This window comes from Balaenoptera physalus, assembly GCF_965194825.1.
Source record: "Balaenoptera physalus genome assembly, chromosome: 4".
Taxonomy (NCBI): Eukaryota; Metazoa; Chordata; class Mammalia; order Artiodactyla; family Balaenopteridae; genus Balaenoptera; species Balaenoptera physalus.
Window position 1 is genome coordinate 21263146 of NC_138891.1, and position 25581 is coordinate 21288726.

Here is a 25581-nt window from a genome sequence, read left to right on the forward strand (position 1 = left end):
GTATTTTTTGGTTTCCTCTTTGATTTCTTCAGTGATCTCTTGGTTATTTAGTAGCATATTGTTTAGCCTCCATGTGTTTAAACTATTTTTTACAGGTTTTTTTTTCCTGTAATTGATATCTAGTCTCATAGCGTTATGGTCAGAATAGATACTTGATACTATTTCAATATTCTTACATTTACCAAGGCTTGATTTGTGACCCAAGATATGATCTATCCTGAAGAATGTTCCATGACTACTTGAAAAGAAAGTGTATTCTGTTGTTTTTGGATGGAATGTCCTATAAGTATCAATTAAGTCCATCTGGTCTAGTGTGTCATTTAAAGCTTATGTTTCCTTATTAATTTTCTGTCTGGATGATCTGTCCATTGGTGTAAGTGAGGTGTTAAAGTCCCCCACTATGAATGTGTTACTCTTGATGTCCCCTGTTATGGCTGTTAGCACTTGGCTTATGTACTGAGGTGCTCCTATGTTGGGTGCGTAAATATTTACAATTATTATATCTTCTTCTTGGATTGATCCCTTGATCATTATGTAGTGTCTTTGTCTCTTGTAATAATCTTTATTTTAAAGTCTATTTTGTCTGATATGAGTATTGCTATTCCAGCTTTGTTTTGATTTCCATTTGCATGGAATATCTTTCTCCATCCCCTCACTTTCAGTCTGTATGTGTCCCTAGGTCTGAAGTGGGTCTCTTGCAGACAGCATATATACAGGTCTTGTTTTTGCATCCATTCAGCCAGTCTGTGTCTTTTGGTTGGAGCATTTAATCCATTTACGTTTAAGTTAATTATCAATATGTGTGTTCCTATTACCATTTTCCTAATTGTTTTGGGTTTGTTTTGGTCGGTCTTTTCCTTCTCTTGTGTTTCCTGCTTAGAGAAGTTCCTTTAGCATTTGTTGTAAAGCTGGTTTGGTGGTGCTGAATTCTTGTCTGTAAAGGTTTTAACTTCTCCTCTGAATCTGAATGAGATCCTTGCTGGGTAGAGTAGTCTTGGTTGTAGTTTTTCCCTTTCATCAGTTTAAATATGTCCTGCCACTCCCTTCTGGCTTGCAGAGTTCCTGCTGAAAGGTCAGCTGTTAACCTTATGGGGATTCCGTTGTATGTTATTTGTTGTTTTTCCCTTGCTGCTTTTAATATTTTTTCTTTGTATGTAATTTTTGATAGTTTGATTAATATGTGTCTTGGCGTGTTTCTCCTTGGATTTATCCTGTATGGGACTCTCTGCGCTTCCTGTACTTGATTGACTATTTCCTTTCCCATGTTAGGGAAGTTTTCGACTATGATCTCTTCAAATATTTTTTCTTTTTTTAAACATCTTTATTGGAGTATAATTGCTTTACAATGTTGTGTTAGTCTCTGCTGTATAACAAAGTGAATCAGCTATATGTATACATATATCCCCATATCCCTCCATCTTGCATCTCCCTGGCACCCTCCCTATCTAGGTGGTCGCAAAGCACCGAGCTGATCTCCCCATGCTATGCAGCTGCTTCCAACTAGCTATTTTACATTCTTCAAATATTTTCTCAGACCCTTTCTTTTTTTCTTCTTCTTCTGGGGCCCCATAACTCAAATGTTGGTGCGTTTAATGTTGTCCCAGAGGTCTCTGAGACTGTCTTCAATTCTTTTCATTCTTTTTTCTTTATTCTGCTCTGTGGCAGTTATTTCCACTATTTTATCTTCCAGGTCACTTATCTGTTCTTCTGCCTCAGTTATTCTGCTATTGATTCCTTCTAGGGAATTCTTAATTTCATTTATTGTGTTGTTCATCATTGTTCATTTGCTCTTCAGTTCTTCTAGGTCCTTGTTAAACGTTTCTTGTATCTTCTCCATTCTATTTCCGAGATTTTAGACCATCTTTACTATCATTACTCTTAATTCTTTTTCAGGTAGACTGCCTGTTTCCTCCTCATTTGTTTGGTCAGGTGGGTTTTTACCTTGCTCCTTCACCTGCTGTGTATTTCTCTGTCTTCTCATTTTAACTTACTGTGTTGGGGTCTCCTTTTCGCAGGCTGCAGGTTCATAGTTCCCATTATTTTTGGTGTCTGCCCCCAGTGGGTAAGGTTGGTTCAGTCGCTTGTGTAGGCTTCCTGGTGGAGGGGACTGGTGCCTGTGCTCTGGTGGGTGGGGCTGGATCTTGTGCTTCTGGTGGGCAGAGCCACATCTGGTGGAATACCTGTGTATCTTTTTTTCTTTTCCTTCGTGCTTGTCTAGTTTCACTTGAAGTGCACCCCACTCTTCAGACGAGAGTTCCTAGTGTGAAACGGCTGTGCCCATCACCTCAGCTTGGCAGGCCATCTACCAAGCACTATGCTCCACACTGCAATTGATCTGGGAGGATTTGATGAGGGGTTTTATAACAGTGGTTCAAAGGTGGGGTCTTTGACAAGATTAGGGTGTAAGCAGGGCCTGCACTCCTTTAATCTCATCTCTCCTAATCGTGATGATCTTCTCTGGTCCCTTCAATCCTGCCTCAGGTGGTTTCTTGGCTCCTCCTCCCTTGATTAGCAACTGTTCAAATCTGCCCTTTGGAATTCAGGGAAGGTCATGGATGCTGAAGTCTTGCCTTGGTTTGTAGAAGCCAAACCTCTAGACGGACAGATTAAGGGAGTGAGCATGTTGGGACTATCCAGTCTCAGTCTTCTCACTTGCATATCCACATAAGAAAGACGAAGGATAAATAAAAGGAAGATCATTTAAAATCCAATTTAGTGTGAATTTTGTTTTAATCTTGTGTCTTGAAGAGATGCAAATTCAAAGGAAAAAAAAGATGGAATTCAAAGGTAATTCAGGGTATGCAGAGCAGCTCACAATGAGGAATCCAGAGTGATTATTCCATTTGCATGTGAGGTTAGTGGCTGGACTTTTTTTTTTTAATGATTCTTCTGGCAATTACAGTATTTGATTTCTGGAGCTTTAGTGGAGGGGGCTCTGTGTAGAGAAGCTGGGGGCCGGCTCTGTCCCTCCCATGGAGCATGGTCATTCCCAAAAAGTCCCCTTCTGGCTCGGAACACCTGGGCGATAGCACACTAGCTATAGCTAGATAGCACACCATTTCACACTAGCACCTGGCCTCCGGAGAGGGGTGGCCAGTGGCCGAGAATGAGGGTTTTCCTTTCCTGCAAAGCAAGATTAATAATCCGTCTCAGAGGGTTTTGAAGTGCATGACTCTTCATTGCAAAGGGAAATGCATCTGGATACCAGCACTTCTGGATGGTGGTGCCCAAAAATCACCCAGACGAGCACGTTCAATAGAGCAAAACCCCAAGATTTCCTAGAGGTCTATATTCTTCTTTATAACTTAGCCACACTCTGATGACTGGCAGCAAAAGATGTATTAACAATGAATAAATGGCAAAATAAAAATTCCCAGAGAGACTAGAATTTATGAAAGAAAAGTCACAATACAGGTCTCATCTTATTCAGAAAGAGTTTGCAGGTACTGACAAACTCTTGGTATGGGTAAAAAAAAAAAAAAAAAAAAAAAGGTTTTTAAGGGTAATCCTTACAAGAATAGAAAAGAATTAAGATGATGACTGTCCTAACTAGTTGAAGAGAAAAGAAGAGCAAAGGAATCTCCACCTAGCAAATCTCAGGAAAGAAAAGAATGGAACAAGAAACCATGTAAATAGAAAACAGAAAGTAAGATATCAGGAATAAAAGAAGATATATAAGTTGGTCTCAGTGTCCATGAATGGTTTAATTCCCCTGTTGAAAGAACAAAGCCTCTCAAAGTAAATCTAAGAAACAAAATGAAATTTAGTTACATAGTGGATACAAGAGAGTTATCTAAAACAAAACAGTTTTCACAAAGGTGCCTGAACATAAAGTCAACACAGAGATGTATGAAGAACCAGCAACAATCAATTAGAAAATGTAATGGAAAAAGGATCCTATTCATAATAGCAATAAAAGTTATAAGATAACTAGATAACTTAGGAAATAAACAGAACAAAAAATAGGCAAAAGCTAAATTTAAAAATATATAAAACTTTATTGAAAGCTAGAAAGGAAGACCCAAAGAAAATTAGAGACATATTTCTGAGTGAGATGATTCAAAACTGTAAATGTGGTGACTTCCCTGGTGGTCCAGTGGCTAAGACTCCACGCTCCCAATGCAGGGGGCCCAGGTTCGATCCCTATTCAGGGAACTAGATCCCACATGCCGCAACTAAGAGTTCTCATGCCGCAATAAAGATCCTGCATGCCGCAACTAAGACCTAGCGCAGCCAAATAAATAAATAAATAAATATTTTTAAAAAACTGTAAATGTGTTATTTTTCCAAATATTAGTCTAAAACATTAACTCAATTTCAGCTCATCTCAATGGGATCTATTTTTGAATTTGACAAATTATTCATACAGGAAAATAAATGTGCTAAAAATATATCCAAGGAAAAAATTTAAAAGAACAATAACAAGACACTTACCTTAAAAGGTATCAAAACCTACTATAAAACTACAGAAATTAGTATAGAAATGGAAGAGACTAGTCTAGAAACAAACCTATGCATCTAAGGGCATATGGTATATGATATACGTTTCAATTCAATAAAGTAGAGAAAGAATGGTCAACTAGAAGCTGCAAACTCAAATGCCTATAGAAGCCAGGTAAGAGCATAAATGAGTGAAGCAAGGACGGGGTGGGACTGTGGCTAACTGAAAAGCACACGCCCATACGTGACAGGGGAAAGGCCTAATTCTGTGCTGATAACGACTATGCAAGAATTTGCTGCCAGATTCTTTGGCTTTTTAAGAGAAACTAGAAATAAGGACTTAAATAAAAATCTCTTAATTAAAAAAAAATTAGTAATTAATTCAAAGTTTAAAAAACCCTGTATGGGCCCAATAAAATATGAGTGCAGGCCCAGTTCAGTCAGTAAACTACCAGGCTTAATTGCTCATTTATTCAATAATAAATGGTCTATAAATCAAGTACAGTTAGATCTTTACATCATACCACATAGAAAATTAAATTTCAGATGGACTAAATATCTAAATTTAAAAAAAGCATACAAGAACCTTAAGAAATAGATTTACTTGTATAACAGTAATATCAACAAGAGCAAAAACAAAAACAATAAAAAGGGAAATGGCTTAAGCAGGTAGAGAAAAGGCTTATAAAATCTGTTAAAATCTTACCAGCTTTTCACTACCCTACTTTGAACTAGGCCAAAGTCTCTTTTCAAGGGTAAGACAAATTCTCAGTCAAGTTACCAACTTTTAGCCAAGTAGCATGTCACGCCAAGACAAGACAGGCTACACAACACAAATAAAGGATACAAGTATTCCTTACCAATTCATAATTTGTTATACTGTGATTGTAACCAAGGTTCACTGTAAACACCAGTCTTTCTGTCAACTGTTCAATACCTGAAAGTATCTCTGGTCAGTTAGGGTCTGCTGCTGGTTATCTTTGCTGGGCTCATCTTTTCCCTCTTTGTCCTCAGCCTTTTTTTGACTGATAAGATCCTGTAATCTAAAGGGGAAAAAAACCAAGATAATACAAAATGCTTTACTAGACACTGGATTAAGATGACAAAATAAGCCAATGATCCAGCTACCCTCCCAAAAGCTTTGTCATTTTCCATATATATGTGTGTTTATGTGCATGCACATACATGCATATATGCATACATAAATTTTTTTTAATTTTAAGCCGTGTTGTCACTGGAAAACAAGAAGACCCTCTTAATAGACACAATATAGAAGGAATCCCTGAAAACTAAAGGGATCAGACTGATGAAGAAAGTTCTAACCATTCCCCAGCACTTATAAAAAATAGAAGAGGAAAGAACTACAGTAAAGGATGAAAGCAACTTCCAAGGTGCTCCAAGCTTGATGCTGTAGGTAAGGGAATCAACAAACAATGGGTAGGGAAAACAGTTTGGGCACTGCAGCAGCAAGAGCTAGGCAGTTTGGTCCTTCCTTCTTCATACGTCTCTTGTGCCAAAGAGGAGACAACAGTGATACCTGCCAGTCAAGAGGGCATGAAAACCCAAAAGACCATTGTCTCAGGTGGCTACCAGAACTCTGGGGGAAAGTCTCTTTGTCCAGAAACCTAAAAACATGAGTGTATCCACCTAGTAGCCCTTCTCCAAATATCTCTGAAGTCAAGGCTGTAGTAAACATTTCTCCCCCACCCACCATGCCTTAGAAAAAAGTCTCTTATTAAACCCACTTCAAATTAACCAGTACGCTTATCAGTTTCCTGTGGAACCCTGACCCATTAAACTGATTCCAACACTCGTTAATAAGCTTGACTTGCTGTTTGCAAAATAGAATAGCGATATTCTATCTTGTCATTTGCCTACTAAAAAACAGTGGCTTCCCACTACTTTTAGAACTAAATCCAATCTCCTTGGGTTAGGTTTGAACTTCTCCAATATTCCTCCCGACTCCTTTCTTACCTCATCTCTTATTACCACCTTACAATTATCTCCTTCACTCACATGTATTCCCCTTGATCTTCACTCAATTGCTTTTCTCTGCTCTCTGGTGAGCATATGCCAGAAACAAAATAAACAAAATTAGCTCTCGATAAAAAGTCAACCTCCTTCCTCTAATAGACACAGAGACCTCACAATCTATTTTCCACTTGACTTCCCATCTATTTAGCATATTCACATATTTGGCAGTTTTGCCTAAAGGCAGTGCCAGGAGCATACTGTCTAGAATACAAAAGTGACACAGAAAAGCCAACAGCTCTATAGTGGGACTACAAGTAAACTGACATATCTGAATTTAAATGTTAGTTAACCTTTCATTCAGGTGGAAAAGTTTAATTTATCAATGAACTGTTTGCAAGTATGATTAATAAATATTATACTATGGATATACAATATTTTAACTGCCAGTATAGTAACCTGAATATATCATTGCATGTACCAGCTTACAGTCACTCTGGGAAATGAAATGTGATTCAATTAATTAGGTGAATAAAGAGATACCCTCAATGTAATAATGATAATAACTAACATATATTGGGAGCCTGGTGATGACGATAATTAGTGTTTATTGAGAAACTTCTCTATGCAGGAACTCTTCTAAGCACTCACATGTATTAATTTATTTAATCCCATTGTTTTTCTAAATTTACAGAAGGTAAGGATTAGTAAAAGCTAGGGATTCATGGGGAATTGACCTTTGGTTCACCTAGTCTCACAGTAAATATTTGCCACAGCATAATACTCCTGAAAACTTTTGTATTCTGCAAAACCACACATGTGAAGATAACAGGGTTCAGGAGAAAAGTTAAGTGCTAGCAACCAGACTATTTAAAACTGATGCAGCTTTATAACTAGACAACTAACAAAAACAATAATTGGTGCCTCAGGAGATAAGTCAGACAGCTCAAGTATGTCTGGAGGTTGCCTCAGGCGATATTACAAATGCATAGCCAACAGAGCAGAAATGTTGGCTTGAGGATGCCAAAACTATGAAGATCGAAGTGGAGCTCCTGGCCAAAGAAGCTGAGGTTAAAATAGGTGAGGAAAGAAGTGCAACCTGCCTCCAGCCTACAGTCTGTCTAACGCTGAGGGTCAGGGAGGGAGCCCTGGGTGCAGTTTCTCATTTTAAATTTTCTTAAGATAGATCTGAAAGGGCAGGTGCCTATGCACTAGCAAAGCTTTCCCCTTCCTGAAGTCTATACTATACTGCTATTCTAACTCCTTGTACCTAGGGAAAAAGTGCATGTAAACAATGCAACTTCTATGTTATACTATTAATCATTCCCTTATTTTCCAATTGCATATGACTTAATTGGTGTTTTAGAAACCTGTGTTTGAACAGAATATGCTGTACTCAGAAATATTCCAGGGTTGTTTTATAGTCTCCAGAGTAGTGAGCAGAGCCTGAAGGCCATAAAAATCCCCTAAAATGGCTAAGGAATTCTTCACATACTTAGCAGACACCCATTCCACAACGCTAGCAGCAACAGCTATGTTTCTTTGTGGAGTCTGGGAAATCCAGAAAACTGCACTCCCAACTTTAAACACTGTGTTGATAAGTTTCTATGTGCAGACACTTTATAGCTTTTAACTGTGTCTGTTGAAGCCTTTCCATAATCTCATGGTGACTCCTGTTCTGGAGTTCTCTTTGGGGGATGGATGGGGGAGCCTTAACTAAAATACTTTTTCCCCTCTGACTCAGTATTTTTCCACTTCCTGCCCTTCCCCTAGGCCCATGAAACAACAGGAGTCATGTGTGCAGCATGTCACTGACTGACCCTTACCTGGTGCCATTCCATGGGGAAAAATGGAACACCGAGGAGCCAGTCCTTTTTTGGCCTCTTTCTTATATTATTGCAGTAAGTCAATAAAGCCTTGATTTTTAATTTCAGTTTGGCTCACTGTCCTAACTGACCACCTCAACTCCCGTCAGCTCAACACTAGGGTGATGAAATTCTGATTTTATTTTCTTCTAGCAAAATATAAATACCACTGAAAAATTAAATGGAATTAGTGTAGTACCTTTGGTTATCTTGCACTGGCAGACCTATTTGATCACTTCCCAGCAACAGAATTTTATAACCAACTTGTTTGTAATATTAACTCAAACAAGAAGCTTTCCCATGTTAAATTAATATAATTTGATATTGAATATTGGTTAGTTGAAAGGTAACTACAGACTAAAGCAAAAAATTTAATTTTCTCTAGTTATAAAAGGGAAAGAGGGACTTCCCTGGTGGCGCCATGGTTAAGAATCCGCCTGCCAATACAGGGGACACAGGTTCAAGCCCTGGTCCGGAAAGATCCCACATGCCGCGGAGCAACTAAGCCTGTACGCCACAACTACTGAGCCCATGCATCACCACTACTGAAGCCCTCATGCCTAGAGCCCATGCTCCGCAACAAGAGAAGCCACCGCAATGAGAAGCCCGCGCACCGCAACGAAGAGTAGCCCCCACTCACCACAACTAGAAAAAGCCTGTGCGCAGCAACCAAGACCCAACGCAGCCATAAATAAACAAATAATAAATAAATAAATTTCTTTTAAAAAGGGGGGGGAGAGACTTTCCCCTCCTTTTCTTGTAGCATTTCCTTTGGAAAACCTGTAGTTATAAATCCTTTCTAAGAAGTACGTAGATCTTGTTAAAATTTACGTAAGCCTCCTGCCAATTTTATATCCTAGCAATGTCTTTCTTGGGAACCTTAGAACCATCGCTTCGAAAGGTGGACATCAGGGAAGAGGGTGCCTTGTTCCCTTTTCCCTGTTGGAGCTTAGCCTATGCTCCTGGCTCTAAATTGTAACTTCCTCCTTGTCATGAAGATACAATACGTTTCATTTTTCCTTTGGCTAAAGACAATTCCATGTATGTGATGGACTGCATATCTGCCTGGCTATATTAAAGGGTGAGATTTCTTTCGGTCTTTGAAATCTCTTTAGCAGATTGCCTCTAATGCACACTGCAGTCTGGCTGGATATTTATTCCAACTGTTATATAAAACTGTTTCTTTTTTTTCCTACATATGTGGAGAGAATTCACTGGGTTGACAGGAGATTTTTTTTTAAATTTTTTGAATAAGTCATACTTTTATTTTTCAGAAGCAAAAAGGACAAGTGGCAACTTGCCTTTGGAAAATACATTAATATCAGAGTAATAAGCTATCTATCTTATAGAGAGAGTAGCCTAAGAAAGGCTGTATTATCATATAAATCTCAAAGTTCTATTAAATAAATCTCAGAATAATATGTTTTTAACTGACACAACAAAACAAAAACATCAGCAACAACAAAAAATTAAACAGAATCCATAATGTGGTATGTGAAGACGGAAAAAGGAAAATCTGGAAATCTACACACTGAGAGTTCTCTATTAAAATCAAGGAGACCCAAATCTGTTTCTTTTAAACAATATTCATGGATATAACTGCGTTTTTCTAAACGTCTCATTGGTAATACTCAGTCTTGTAAGTCTGGTTCCATAATAATCTATAATGTAACTACTTCCATCTGAAGGTCCAACAATCTGCATTGAAATAAGAATGAAATCAAGTAGGCTCCCAATTCCACAAAATCCTACAGTGCAAAACTTTAACAAACACATTTCGGCAAGATATGGGCTTGAGAAAACCAATTTCGTTTCCAGTAAAATGTGTTTCATTGCCACCAAAATCCTTACAAGTTACGTTAGGTGCTGGAAAACATGGAACATGAGCTGTGTAGTTTGTACAGTTAACTGGTTCTTGTGTAGCATCATTTATTTTTGGATCTTTACAAATATTTTTTCCCACTTTGAGGTCCTCGCACTTAAGTGACTCCTCGCTGCCGCCGGTGGCAGCTCCCCAAGGTCCTGTGGTTACTGACACGGCCCACAGGACAGCCAGGAGCCGAGCAGCAGCAGTCTTGGAAGCAACCGGCCCGGAGGGCCAAGCGGCCGCTATGCTGGGGACCGGCGCACCCCCCTGGAGATTTTTATTTTTGATTATTCCCTAACATCACAGTAGTTCTTTGAAAAACATATTCTACCTATGCCCCTGCAGAAAATAAAAATTTGAAAATTTTTTACATTGAAGAAGTTTTTTTCATTGGGTGTTTTGTTTGGTTTTAATGATCAGTGTGGTGGTTAAGAGTGAGCTTGAGAGTCCAAATGCTTGGGTTTGGATCTGATTTCTTTCCAAGTTCTTCCACGTACCACCTGTGCAATATGGGCAAGTTATCTAACATTCCTAATTCTCTGTTTCACATCTAGATACTACAAAAGTTCCAAACTTAAAAACAAATTAATGATAGATTTTTTTAAATTCCAAATGTAAATTTCTAAAAACACAAATCCTTTCTTCAAAATGCAAATCATTTCTTCAAAATTCAACAGAAATATATAGCAGGGATTGGTTCTGAATCACAATTTTAAAGTCTAATAGTGAAGTCACTCTAAAAACCAGTTCCCAAATGAATAACATAAAACATATACACAATCAAATCTCATTATTCATGGTAGTTATACTCTATAAAGTCACCATGTACACTGAATTAGTGAAGACTGAACCACTGCTGCTAGGGGAAATACAGGATCAGGTTCCTGCATGCCTCTGGTCACATTTTCCTCAACTGATCAATATATATAACCTTGTTTTATGTGTGCTAATGTTTATAAAGACATCTTTTTAAATATTGTTGTTTCATTAACATTGGACTCATGGCTAACAGCACTATAACTCATGCCTAAATGAAGTTTCTCTAACACATGTATATTCTCTGTAAGGTACATCTCAGCCTTCTTGTGTGTAGAACACTACATAGCACTTCAATACCATGCTTGGGACCATCTTGGAGAAATCACCAACAAAAAGCAAAAAATGAAAAAATAAAAGTGGCATATGACAGCAAAAAGAATGACTGTTTACATTATGAAAGCTAAAACAAAAGGGCAGAGCATCACCTTGTTCAACAGCTGAAAATGTGTATACTGGGCACGTCCATGAATGATTGTGAAAGTGCCACCACTACTGATTTGGGGATTAAAAACAAATTTCAGCAGATAGGCAAATTCACAAATATGCAATCTGTGAATAATGAGGAAATGACTAGATATCTCTATGAATATATGTGCATGCCTTTATGTGTGTGTGTATCTTCACTGATACATTTACACTGAAGTCCTAAGATTCCTTTGAAGGGGATCAGGATATGCCACTCCAAAATATGCCACTTTGAGGGAGTTCCCTGGTGGCCTAGTGCTTAGGATTCCGGGCTTCACTGCCGTGGCCCAGGTTCAATCCCTGGTTGGGGAACTGAGGGCCCACAATCCGCATGGTGTGGCCAAAAACAAAAACAAACAAAAAATCCAAAATATGCCACTTTGACATAAGAAATGTTTTAAGCTAAAGGAATTTGAGAAATGGCAGGAGCAGGAAGGACTCTCTGACCTCCCCCTTCTCCCCTGAAGCAGACCATAAGACCCTCATGTGACAGGTGCCCTCCCTGTACCCAGAGGAAAGGAGCATCTTTATCTCTGAAGAGGAGGAATCTGAATTTCCCCCAGTTTATCACCCTTAGCTTATACCCTCTTGTACTATCACATTTTCCCACAACTTTCCACTCTTCATCAAACCTAGTAGTAAAATGCTCAGGCTTAACAGTTTCTTCAAGGCTTCATTTCTTCTCAGGTCAGGTTAAACTTACATTAAATAAATTTACACACTTTTCTCATGTTAATCTGTCTTTGTCAGTTTAATTTTCAGGCCCAGCCAGAGACCCTAAGAGGGCTGAGGAGAAGTTTTCCTCCCCTACACCTTCTTCTCTGACTTTTTATCTCCCTTACATCCTCCTTTTCCCAGCTGCTCCTTGACCAATTTTCCTATCTCAGTTAATGCCCCAACAACTACCTAGTTATTCAGGACTAAAACTTAGTCTTGATTAGTTAATTTTTTGATTTTTTTAAGTTGAGTCTTGATTTTTCTACCCCTCCCCTCAGCTGCCTATATCCCCAATCCATCACCAAGTCCTATCAGTTCTATCTCCACTACTGCCACCATTGACCATGTCACTACCACTTCTTGTCCAAACTCATACAATAGCAACTCTCACACTATTTTATCTTCAGTACTTATACTATATCAAAATTGTCTTATTTATTTTTTTCATTGCCCTTCCCCCTTCACGTAACCTTCATGAGAGCAAGAACCTTTTCTATTTGATTTACCACTGTAATTTCAGTATGCAGAATGCCAAGCAGACAGGAAGAGGTACTACAGGTACCTAAAATATCAAGCAATAGTAGGAAGGGAAAAAATATTAATTGAATGAATGAATGTGACCTTTCCAAACCTTCCACTTCTCTTTTCTTTTTTAGTTTTCCTTCCTTAATTTAACTCAATATGTAATTCCTGGATGGCCAGAATACTTGCCTTTCACTGTGGCATGTGCTGCCATAAGAAGGAGGAAACAGCTGTCACTGAAAATTGAATCAACATACGCTAATACAACTGATTTAATACATCTAATGCATATTTCAACTCATGTCATTTTTAAAATATTTCATCTCAATGCTCACTACTTCAAGTCCCAATGCACTACTTCAAGTCCCATTCCCTTGAATCAAAGAGTACACATAACTAATCTTCAGAAAATACTATCACTATTTGAGGACCAACTTTTTGAAACTCCTCTGAGTACATGCTTTTCAAAGTCATAAAAGAGAGGTGGTGGATATGAATGGCACACTGCATTCATTCTGGTACCTTTAGTTTTAAAATATGATGAGGCTATATATTATTCATGTCATAACTACCACCAACAAAAATTTGGGCCTTGTCACCTCTAATTTCAATGATTCTCTTGCAATTCCTCCATGACTTCCAAAGACAACTTTCTAATTAAAATCTTTGCCTTTTATTATATCAGACAATTACCTTTTCCTTGTTCTTACTTAAGATGCATATACAGCCAAATCCAATACAGTAGAAGCTTTTAAAACTGTGGAACCAGAAATATCCCTTTTTAACGTCATTTCCCCCCATCAGCCTGGTAATTTTGAGCCAAGGTCACTATGAGGTAAGCTGACAGGTAATAAAAATAAATAATAAGATACAAAATCCTAATAAATTTGTAACTTTGGTAAAATATAATTACTTGATGCTTTTCTTAAGGGCTTTCTCCAGCTTCTTCACCTGTTGTTTATAAAGTCTTAATTCATGCTGTGTGGGCCTGTAGAAAATAAATCATGTTGAATGCACTTATTTTTATTTAATAAAACTATACTGTAAAGATATTTAATAATAAACAATAGTGTATACCCTGTTACTTGTCACAAATATGCTTAAAAATTCTTAAAATATTTCATGATTGCTGGGCTTCCCTGGTGGCACAGTGGTTAAGAATCCGCCTGCCAATGCAGGGGACACGGGTTCGAGCCCTGGTCCGGAAAGATCCCACATGCCATGGAGCAACTAAGCCCGTGCTCCACAACTACTGAGCCTGTGCTCTAGAGCCCGCGAGCCACAACTACTGAGCCCGCGTGCCACAACTACTGAAGCCCACGTGCAGCAATGAAGACCCAACACAACCAAAATAAATAAATTAATTAATTAAAAAAAATATTTCATGACTGATAATGAGGTATTTATTGGCCACTGGGTTTCTTCTTCTGTGTATTCCCTGTTCAAAACTTTCTACCCATTTTTATTGTTATTAATCTATTGCTTGTTTTTATAGTGAATTATCTCAAATGTAGAGACAAGAATAGAGGATAGTAAGACAAATAGTGCTGTGTCCACCCCTCAAGCTTTATCAAAGTTGAACAGTAATTTGTTTCAAATATTTTAACTAAAACATTATACATGTACTTAAAACTCCATGTGTGACCCTGATTACTGTCATTGCTCTCCTTCCCATACCACAGGTAACCACTATCCGAAATTCACTCTTCATTCTTCCCATGCATGCTTTATAAATTTTCACCTCATACTTATATAACCATAAATTTACATATTATTATGTGGCAGGCTTTTAAACTTTATAGAAATGGTTTTTACTGTAGGTATCAGTCTCCTCTCCATTAAAGTATACGATTTACAAGAACAAGGTATTTGTTTTGCTTGTTATATATTATCCCAGAACTTAAGACCATGTATAACTTACAGTAGGTATTCAACAAATATTTGTTGAATAAAAAAGTCTCAACAGTGTGCATTCCTTATTACTCTCTGTTAACAGGTAGAGTGCCATCCTTTTGTGGTAGTATGCTGTACATAAATAAACCTTTCTGTTGTATGCCATTTAAACTTTTTAATTCCCCCCCTTCCCACAACACAGGCATATGATGAAGTAATAAGACATTCTAAAGTAATTTGGAAAAAAAAATTAAAATAAAAAATAGTTATTTGGGAAAGGGAAACCTGCTGGCATAAGACTGAATCTATTCTGAGTTCCTACCCAGTTTTATCTTCTTCCTATTTTCTCACTTCCCTTGCCTATGTATGTGTTTTTGCTCTTTCCATGATATGAGAGACAAATGACTAAAATGAGTATGAGTATGAGGTCCCCAACATTAGTTTTAGAGTAAAGGTGACAGAATGATTTATTTAATATTCAAAATTCCAGTTTATGCTTAAATGGAAGTTAAATAAAAATGACTTAAGTTTCTCTCACCTGGTTTCCAAATCTTTTTGGAGATTCACCTTTTCACTTAAAAGTGCATCTATCTTAGATTTCGAGTCCTTGAGTTGATTCTGTAATGACTGCAACACATTTCATAAAAAAATAGTTAACTTTCCTGGGAGATTATTTAGATTATCATTTTGCTTTATAAAAAAAGTATTTATCAGTCATATAGTCCCCATACCATTAGAAGGCCTTTATAAGTGGGTGAAGCACTCAGACTTCTGTAGTCTTCTTCTGACTGACTTTCATCTTCTCTATATTGCCTATGAAAAGATACATGCAGTGTTATTTATGAAAAATTTATCTTCAAAGAAAACAAATCTAGCTAACAAAAATTAAATCAATACAATAAGGGTTTGATAACCTAAACATGAACTAAAACTTAAGCCAAATTTCCTACTTATTCTCACAGAAAATGGTATTAGAACATACTACTTACTACCTAGTACTATAGTATATATTTGTTCACTAATGCCTTAATCGGAAGGTAAGATCCATGAAGACCAGAACTTTGTCTTGTTCCCATTGTATGTCACTGCCCAGAAGAACATGGGGCATAAGAGGTGGTGAAAAAACACTTGTTGAATGAATAAACAAACAAAGCATATTGTTTTTTCCGTCTAGTACTTTTAGGTCACCAAAAAATCTATATCAAAAAATGCAGGGACTTCCCTGGTGGTGCAGTGGTTGAGAATCTGCCTGCCAATGCAGGGGACACAGGTTTGAGCTCTGGCCTGGGAAGATCCCACATGCTGCAGAGCAACTAAGCCCATGCGCCACAACTATTGAGCCTGCGCTCTAGAGCCTGCGAGCCACAACTACTGAGCCCGTGAGCCACAACTACTGAGCCCGCGTGCCACAACTACTGAAGCCTGCGTGCCTAGAGCCCAAGCTCTGCAACAAGAGAAGCCACTGCAATGAGAAGTCCACAGACCGCAACGAAGAGTAGCCCCCGCTCACTGCAACTAGAGAAAGCCCGCGCACAGCAACTAAGACCCAGCAACAAAGACCCCATGCAGCCAAGAATAAATAAATAAATTTATTTTTTTAAAAAAATGCAGAGTATAAGTGGACAAGGCCACAGACTTAGTGGCCCCGATTCAAGTCTTGACATCACCATTAACCAGTTGTGTTATTTGGGTAGGTCAGTCTCTCAAAATTTGTTTTCTCATCTATAAAACAGAGATAATTTCTGTCACATCTACCTCATAGAATTGGTGTTAAAAGTAAAAAAGACATCAAAGCATTCTGTGAGCTATAAAGGACTAGAAAATCAGTATTAATGTTTTTAAAAATCCTGATACACTAACACAGGGCTGTCCAATACGGTAAACACTAGGTACACACGGGCAATGAGCACTTGAAATACAGCTAATGCAACTGAAGAACTAGACTTTTAATTCTATTTCATTTTAATTAGAATTTAAAAACTGAAGCAGTGTAAAATATTCTTCTGTTAAACACGACTTTATTGTTTAGGACTACATACCACTACCATGCATCATGTTAAGGTATTAATGTTGTGGCCTAGTTGTGCACTGGGTGCGTGGATGGTTTGTAGTACTATATACAAACACACCACCAGTCTAGTCAGTATCAATGGATTGATTCAGTTAGAATGATTTTTTTTCCTATATACCAATATAACATTGTAAGGTGTTTGTTCTGATACTATATTTATGGTGATACCTATATAAATCATAATTTATAATGATATAGTTATTATTTAAATTATAAGAACTAAACTTTTTTGGCTTAAAAAATAATTACGGACAGATTTTTAACAGAATCAAGTGGAGATGATAACATCTGACACAGTACAATAATTGGAACGGTAAAGAAAAGAGACTGAAAGAACGCATGCCACAAATTTCCTAATGAATGCTACTATAATTTGCTGCAGAACAAACTGGAAAAGCTGCTGGTTCACGATACAAAAGAAAAAAAACAGATAAACTGGACTTCATCAAAATTAAAACATTCTTGAGCTTCAAAGGACACCATCAAGAGAAAAAAGAAAACCCACAAAATGGGATAAAATATTTGCAACTTGTATCCAGAATTAATAAAGAACTCTTGGGCTTCCCTGGTGGCACAGTGGTTGAGAATCTGCCTGCCAATGCAGGGGACACGGGTTCGAGCCCTGGTCTGGGAAGATCCCACATGCCACGGAGCAACTGGGCCCGTGAGCCACAACTACTGAGCCTGCGCGTCTGGAGCCTGTGCTCCGCAACAAGAGAGGCCGCGATAGTGAGAGGCCCGCGCACGGGGATGAAGAGTGGCCCCCGCTCGCCGCAACTAAAGAAAGCCCTCGCACATAAACGAAGACCCAACACAGCCATAAATAAATAAATAAATAAATAAATTTAATAAAGAACTCTTACAATTCAACAATAAAAGACAAAAAAGTCAATTTAAAAATGGGCAAAGGATGTGAGTAGGCATTTCTCCAAAACAGATATGCAAATGGACAATAAGCATATAAAAAGACACTCCTCATCAGTCCTTAGGGAAACACAAATCAAAACCACAATGAGATATCCCTTTAGGATATTCACAAAGTTGTGTCACCATCTCCACAATCAATTTTAGAACATGTTCATCACCCCACTGAGAAATACCGTACCCATTATCAATCACTCCCCATCTCCTCTCTGCCCTGAGTCCCTACTCCACTACAATTCAATTCCTAGGCAACCACTCATCTACTTCTGTCTTTATGGATTTGCATTTTCTGGACATTTCATGTAAATGGAATTGTATATTTTGTGATGTTGGGTTGCAGCAGAGTAGGGGCTCAGGGCGGGGAGTGATTGCTAATGAGGTTTCTCAATGGGGTGATGAACATGTTCTAAAATTGACTGTGGAGATGATGACACACTTTGTGAATATCCTAAAATCACTGAATTGTATACTTTAAAATGGTGAATTTTATGGCATGTGAATTATATCTCAATAAAGCTGTTATTTTAAAAAGCTGTTATATAAAAAATCTTTTAGGATAATAAAGTAGATAACGATAGGAAGTATTTTCAGCAAATTATAATGAATATATTAAGAAGTTTCCTCTCAACAGTCAAAAAAGAACGAAAGTCACCAAAAAAATTAACCATACAACAAAAACTTTTAAAATAATTTTTTAGCAAAATCTGAGCTTATTTTGGCCACCTATAAAAAACATTTTGAAGTGTTGCACAAAAACAGAAACTGTCCTTACATGAAATAAATTATTTGTTATGGAAATTTTGTTGGAAAGTTATGAGAAAACAAAAGTTATTTTTATAAAAAAGTGAAAGATCTTCAATTAAGCCCATGAACAATTGCCTGGAGAATACAAGACCTTTCTTATAACATCAAAGATGAATTGATTTAATTAAAAAATTGCAAATATGTTTCTTTATCTTTAGATGAATCATATCTCAATTAACACTTTGGGAATGTTCTGTCTCAGAGGACTTCCAGATTTACCAAGAAATGTTGACAATTTGAGGTCTTAAAAAAAAAAATCACACTTAAGGTGTGTCTTTGAATTTTACATATCTATCAAAGAAGAATTTCAGCTAGATATGAAAAAATCATTTTTTTCCACAATGGAAGGTGCTCTAGCTTTGTAATGTCAAAAATCCAGATTTACTGGAATGTTCAAAAGACTGATGTTTCTCATTGCTTTGTTATACTGTATAATACATATTAGAAATGTGCTCAGTTTTCTGAAGCAGACTATGACAGTGTCATGAATATAGTTGTTAAAATTATACAGCACCTGTGTAAATGCTATACCAGTTTGCAGAACCACTGAAACAAATAGAAAACAATGACTTTAACAATCTTGTGCATTTTGCCAATGATTATTGGTTGAGTCATGGAAGAGTTACAAAGACTAACTGTACTGTTAACCTGAATTCAATATTTTCTTGAAACAAACAAACAAAATGCTTGCCAAATGCTCAATAACCAAACACAAAAATGGTAGTGTGGTTTATGTTTTCTCACCAACATCACTCTACATATGAGTAAGCTAAATTTGAAGCTCCACAACTACAGAGCTCATGCACTCTGGAGCCCATGCGCCACAACTAGAGAGAAGCTCATGCACCACAAGGAAAGATCCCACGTGCTGCAACTAAGACCCAACGCAGCCAAAAATAAATAAATGTTTAAAAATAAAACAAAATAAAATAAAATAAAAATATATTTGAAGCTCCAAAGAAAGGAAAGCCAGATCTGTGACAAGCTAATAGGTTATGAGAATTTACACTGAAATGAAAACTTTTCATAACACAAATAAATATTGAGTTTACACACATTTTCTAATATTATGGTAGAAGATTTTAGTTTTAATCCACAGTGCATATAAATTGGCTGTAAAAACGACAAGAAAACTTTGAAGAACTTTTTGTTGCTATTGATTGATTTAGAGCTGCTTTTCAATTCTGCAGTACCCTTCTGAATTAAATAGAAGAGTTAGTGAATTTAAGGTGGGTATAGTTTTCAAGCAGATATACCTTTAATTCAGTCAAACCAATTATTCTAAAAAAGATGAGCCAGTTTTGTAAATGTGGATGTAAATATTAAAGGAAAGAAGTTTTCTGTACTTGATTCAGGTGCTAGAAAACTTTTAGGTATGTATAGAACAATTTGAGTATATAAGTCTATTTTTGAACTAGGCTTCATGAAATCTAAATACAGATCAAATATTTCTGATGAAAATTTAGTATCTGAATTGAGGTGTGCTGTAAATTAAATATATACCATATTTCAATGATTTAGAATGAAAAAAGAGTGTGAAATATCTAATAATGTTACTGATTACATGTTGAAATGATAATATTTTGGATATTAAATAAAATATATTAAAATGTATTTCATTGGTTTCTTTTTACTTTTTAACTTGGCTACATGAAAATGCAAAATTATGTATGTGGCTTGCATTACATTTCTATTCGAGACAGCTGTACTAATATATCCCTCAGACCTTCTTCTAAAACACATGCTAGCCTTGAACAAATGACCATTTTAGGAAAGGTGACTAAAATAAGGATGACTGAGTAGCCTCTATATAACAAGTACTAAGATAGATGTTTTATACAAACTATTTCACATTTAACAGGTGAGGAGTTTGCGTATTTAACTTGCTCAAAGCCACTCAAATAGTTAGTAGTAGTAGTGGGATTCAAATTGAAATCTCTGGCTCCAAAGCCTATGCACTCACATCATTCCCTATATATACTCTCAAATACCTGCCACTATGGCTACACTTGTTCTCAAGAGAAACCTAATATAAGAATATAGTAGAGGAGACCAATTTTAAATGTATGCAGACCTAAAGGGAAATGAGTTTCAGTAAAGAATCCTCACTTTCTTTTCCTGTAGTTCTTTATTTAGCATTGACAGATTTTGTGGTTTTCTTGAAGTAAAAACAATTCTAAGCATCCACAAACTCTCATTTGGACATGGGATCCCCACAGCCAAATTCCTCCCACCCTTTCTCCAATGGCCTCCAGAAGCCTCAGGAGGGACCCAGTGGTGAAGATCGTGCTCCTTAGGCGTGGAGAGAAAGAGCAAAACTAGAGAAATCCTGTGTTTTATTTTCTTGCCTAATCCAAATCATGTTCAGTCAGAGGTTAACCTCAAAGCCACCTGCTTCCATTTCCCAAGACCACTTTAAAAATTTCTATCTAAAAAGAAGGATGGAATTAGACAAGGGGACTTCACTTTACTAATTCATTATAGAACTATTTTCCCTGGGGTAACTTTCCAAATGTCTCTGACATCTCAGAAGAAACTCAATCTGAGGCCTGTAGGTTTTATTCCTACGTTACTTTCCTTGGCTCTTTACTCTATCTACCAAGCCAGGGTAATACTAATAGAAAAAGCCAGCAATATATTCCATGTAATCTATAGTGATATATTAATCTATATTACCATATAGTGATATAGTAATCTACAGTGATATATATTTCTGGGTAAATAAAAGTAGGTAGGGGCTTCCCTGGTGGCACAGTGGTTAAGAATCCGCCTGCCAATGCAGGGGACACGGGTTCGAGCCCTGGTCTGGGAAGATCCCACACGCTGCAGAGCAACTAAGCCCGTGCACCACAACTACTGAGCCTGCGCTTGAGAGCCCACGTGCCACAACTACTGAAGCCCGCACACCTAGAGCCCGTGCTCCACAACAAGAGAAGCCACCGCAACGAGAAGTCCGCACACCGCAACGAAGAGTAGCCCCCACTCGCCACAACTAGAGAAAGCCCGCGCGCAGCAACGAAGACCCAATGCAGCCAAAAATAAATAAATTAAATTAATTAACTTTTTTTAAAAAGTAGGTAAAGTAACATAGCTGAGAGCTTATCATTTTAAAATTTACTTTTCCTGTTTCAGAGGTTATACCATGTTTGCAGTTTTCTAAGATTTCCAACTGCTTAACACTTGATTCAAATATCTGCTGCCTTGATTGCAGCTTCCTTTGCTTTCCCTGAGTTTTCTCATGTATGGAGGCAGAAAGGAATACCAGTCCATAGTATTCAGAAACTGCCTTTCACGAGCTCTCTGGAGGCCTTCTCAAGCCTGCGCCCTAAAATGAGGGTCCAGATGGTGTGCCATAGGTGTGCTGTGCAAAGGAAATACAAATGTGCCAAGATATTCATCTCTCTCAGCCCTCAGGACAACTGGCCAGACCCCAGTGTGGTACACAAACATCACTTTCTGTGTTTCATGATGAGAAAAACTTTGGACAATGCTGCCTTTAAAAAATGGGTGCTAAACAGAGGGCTTCTACCTCTGCAAGAGGCCCATGTCTCATCTGTCTTCTTCCTTTGGTCTTGCTCCCCTAGCTCTACAGGTGTATACGTCCTCCTCCTCTGCTTCCTGTTTATCCCACTTAGGCCTCCAAATCATAGCCCATCTTCCTTCATTTTCTCTTCTCTTTCGCCTTCTTTTTTAAGTGATATAATTAATATAAATAATTATATTAATTATTAATATAATATATATAATATTCATATAAATATTATATAAATAATCAAGTGGATCTCAAAATCCACCTTGAAGTTGCTACAATCTATCAAGTTAGTATTTACTCTTAGAAAAGAGACTGATAAACGTTGTTCAGTCAATGAACTATGAAAAACTCTCCTCAGGGCAGACTCTTCATCACTGCAAAGTATAAATGACTTCTAATTTTCCACCCGTGAGAACATTATGTATAATGCATCCCCTGTTTTCTTCCTGTATCCTTCTCCCTTAATGAGACACATTCAATCCAAGTATCTGACCTGAGCGTAGTTTGTACCGGCCAAAGTATTATATTTCACTTCAGCTAGACCAGTGATGATAGGATTGCTAAGCAAAAAAGTAATTCCTTTCCTCCAAGGTCCTCATTCCTCAATCCCAGATTTTCACTACAAATTCATGACAACCAGATTCAACACCACCACCCCCAATGGCTCAATCCTTTTATTATTTTTAGTCAGAGAATGCCAGTTTGCACAACTTCAGAGGCAACCTCTCACACCACATTCTACACAAGACATTTCAATGATGGCTATACTAAATCTTCTCTACTCTTACTACAAATCCCAAATGTTCTCTCTTCATCATCTAGATCGGTGGTCAGCAAACTGTTGCCTGTGGGCTACATCTAGCAGGCTTTTTTAAATTAATGTTTTATGGAACACAGCCATGCCAATTCATTTACTTATTGTCTATGGCTCATTTCATGTTACAACAGCAGAGTTGAGTAGTTGTGAGAGACTATATAGACTAAAATGCCTAAATACATACGGTCTGGCCCTTTACAGAAAAAAAGTCAACCAACTCCTGAATCCAGATTACAATTTACTAAAGATATAGAGCAAAGGTTTCAAATAATATTCAGTCTGGACCATATAATATGTTGCAGAGCACTGAGTTTTAGTTGCAAACATTAAAAATCTGATTTCATTTATAAACCTAACATTCTAACTTCTCAAAAAGCAGATTTAGCCACAGTGGGCTCACATTCCTGCATGGCATCAACTGGCCGGAGTGTACAGTTTAACTGCCCCCTTAAGACAGACGGTACACAGCTCTCCAATTTGCCACAGTTCCCACCTAACCTGCTTTACTCATTTTCATTACTTTCCTGATTCTGTGAGCCTAACAGTTTACAACCTCTCAAATGAAATTCTTCATTTACCTTCTCTTTCCTCTTACATACTATGATTGTTCATTTTAGGCTAGGCTATGGTGCCCTGCTACTTGGTCAAACACCAGTTTAGATATGGTCATAAGGTATGCTTTAGATGTGATATTTAAATCAATAGACTTTGAATAAAGCAGATTACCCTTCATAATGTGGGTGGGCCTTGAGCAATTAGTTAAAGTCCTTAAGAGCAAAGACTGAAATCTCCAAGAAGGGAGGTATTCTGCCTTCAGGTTGCCTTCAGCCTCAACACTGCAACGTCAACTCTTCCCTGGGTCTCCGGCCTGCATGCCGGCCTCACAGATTTCAGACTTGCCAGCTTCACAATCACATGAACCAACTACTTTAAAATAAATCTCTCTCTGCATATAAATGTACATTCTATTGATTCTGTTTCTCTCTAGAACCCTGACTAATACACATACCTACAACCCCATCACCCAGCTTTTCTGTATCAAAGGAAAAAGCGCCTTCCTTCTTTCCAAGGCAAATGATGTCTTTTTGTTCATTTATAGCTTACTCTTGGTTCTGTATGAAGTCCAGCCAAACTGGCTTATAGTACCATAAAAAAGTCTACTCTCTTACATCTATGAACTTTTGCTCAAAGCATATAAGCAGTGGGTTTTTTTGCCTTTCTACTTTCCCAAATTTTACTTATTCTTCAACCTCAAGCACAACCCCCATCTGCTTTGTAATGGCTTCCCTGGTTACTCCATCTAAAACAAATTTGTTCCTGTTATCAACTCCTGTATTAGTTACTGTCTGTACAGTTTTTAGTAATTACTCTATTGTGACATTATGTCTTAGTGTCTTTTAAGTCTCATATTATTTTTAACTATTAATGTGTTTATATTTAATCTCCCTTACTAGATTGCAAACTCCTGGAAGGTAAAAACTGTGCTCAAAACGTTGTCCTAGGGACTTCCCTGGTGGTCCAGTGGTAAAGAATCCGCCTTCTAATGCAGGGGATGCAGGTTTGATCCCTGGTGGGGGAACTAAGATCCCACATGCCGCGGGGCAGCTAAGTCTGCATGCCTCAACTAGAGAGCCCACGTACTCTGCAGCCCACGTGATACAACTAAAGAGAGAAAAAAAACCAGCACGCCACAACTAGAGAGAAGCCCACGTGCATCAACAAAGAGCCTGTGCGCCGCAAAAAAAAAAAAAAAAGACCCCGCATGCTGCAAGGAAGAGCTGATGCAGCCAAGATAAACAAACAAATAAATAAAACGTTGTCTTATCTCTAGAATCAATCTAACACCATGCCTACCATCTAAACGACACAGTTTCATTTGAAAATCAGAAGGTCCCTCAAGTTATTTGGTATAATACTACTTTCTGAATAGAACAAAGCAAGGAGTTGCTCTATCATTAGTTGTTCTTTTCTCATCTTCCCTTCCTTCATTTTTCACTTCTTTCTTCCCTTCTTCCCTGCATCCTGCTCTTTTTTAAGAGTCCCCAAGGTGCTAGAAGGAATCAGCAACCAGCACAGCTCTGCCATCAGTCTTCCTGAGTTTCTGGAGTCAGTACTCTTGGGGCAAGAATACTAGACAATGTATGCTTAATGAAAGCAGAGAACTTATCTGCTTTATTCTAGTTTATCTATTTTATCTGTTCAGTAACAAAAACAGAACTTGGCAGAAAGTAGGTGCTCAAATATTTGTTAAAAGAACTGTTCCATTTATAAACAATGAAACAGAATAGCCGCCGTTTTAATGACTTTATATTAAAGCACTTTAGATTATTTGGCCTTAGATATCATTCAGCTATTTTTGGTTAGTCAAAGACCATTATTTTTAAACTTTACCCTTATTTCTTTAATCAGATGTGACAGCTATGTTTTACTCTATATACTTGATTTTTCACTATGACATTTTATCTTTATCTCATATAAATCTGCATACTAATTAGGCTGTACTTTGGCAGGCAGCTAATCCAATCCTACACACGTTGTGGATACACTCAGTAACTATCTAGTGGTTAGATGACATCAGTAGAACAAATTATAATACTTCAACAAAAGAAAAATACTATTTCTTCTGTGACCGATACTTTGGTGATATTAAATATACATATTTTAATATAAATGCAACAATATATTTTAACATAAGTGGTAAAGTACAGTCTTGAAGATCTTTATAAAAAAAGAAATTTGTAGTTAAACATATTAGGTAAATTATACATATATCAGGTAGATTTCCAAAGCATATTTGTTTCAAAAGTCCATAGAAACTTTTGTTGTAATTCATGACTAGATAATAACTTTAAAAATTGTAATACCGGACTAGTC

At 37.4% G+C, this 25581-nt stretch overlaps 1 protein-coding gene, 1 long non-coding RNA gene and 1 pseudogene across 9 annotated transcripts in view; 1 reads left to right on the forward strand and 2 right to left on the reverse strand.

The window, feature by feature from the left end:
- CEP70 (centrosomal protein 70) overlaps positions 1-25581 on the reverse strand; it is an 80832-nt gene that overhangs the window by 20737 nt on the left and 34514 nt on the right. For 6 of the 7 annotated variants that reach the window (XM_082461243.1, XM_082461240.1, XM_082461241.1 and 3 more), the window contains 4 exons: positions 15291-15372; positions 15098-15186; positions 13580-13654; positions 5378-5483 (listed from right to left, as the gene is read on the reverse strand). In XM_082461243.1, coding sequence (XP_082317369.1) covers positions 5378-5483; positions 13580-13654; positions 15098-15186; positions 15291-15372 — 352 coding nt within the window. The remainder of the gene's footprint in view (positions 1-5377; positions 5484-13579; positions 13655-15097; positions 15187-15290; positions 15373-25581) is intronic. The other variant, XM_082461244.1, reaches the window with a different exon arrangement.
- Positions 6393-11274, reverse strand: LOC309659558 (TM2 domain-containing protein 1 pseudogene; annotated as a pseudogene). The gene is made up of 2 exons: positions 11260-11274; positions 6393-10437 (listed from the first exon to the last, which is right to left on the reverse strand). The product of its transcript is annotated as a TM2 domain-containing protein 1 pseudogene (transcript).
- Positions 17482-25581, forward strand: part of LOC309660571 — a 202219-nt gene continuing 194119 nt past the window's right edge. The window contains exon 1 of the long non-coding RNA XR_014263475.1: positions 17482-25445. This is a non-coding gene — a long non-coding RNA (uncharacterized lncRNA). The remainder of the gene's footprint in view (positions 25446-25581) is intronic.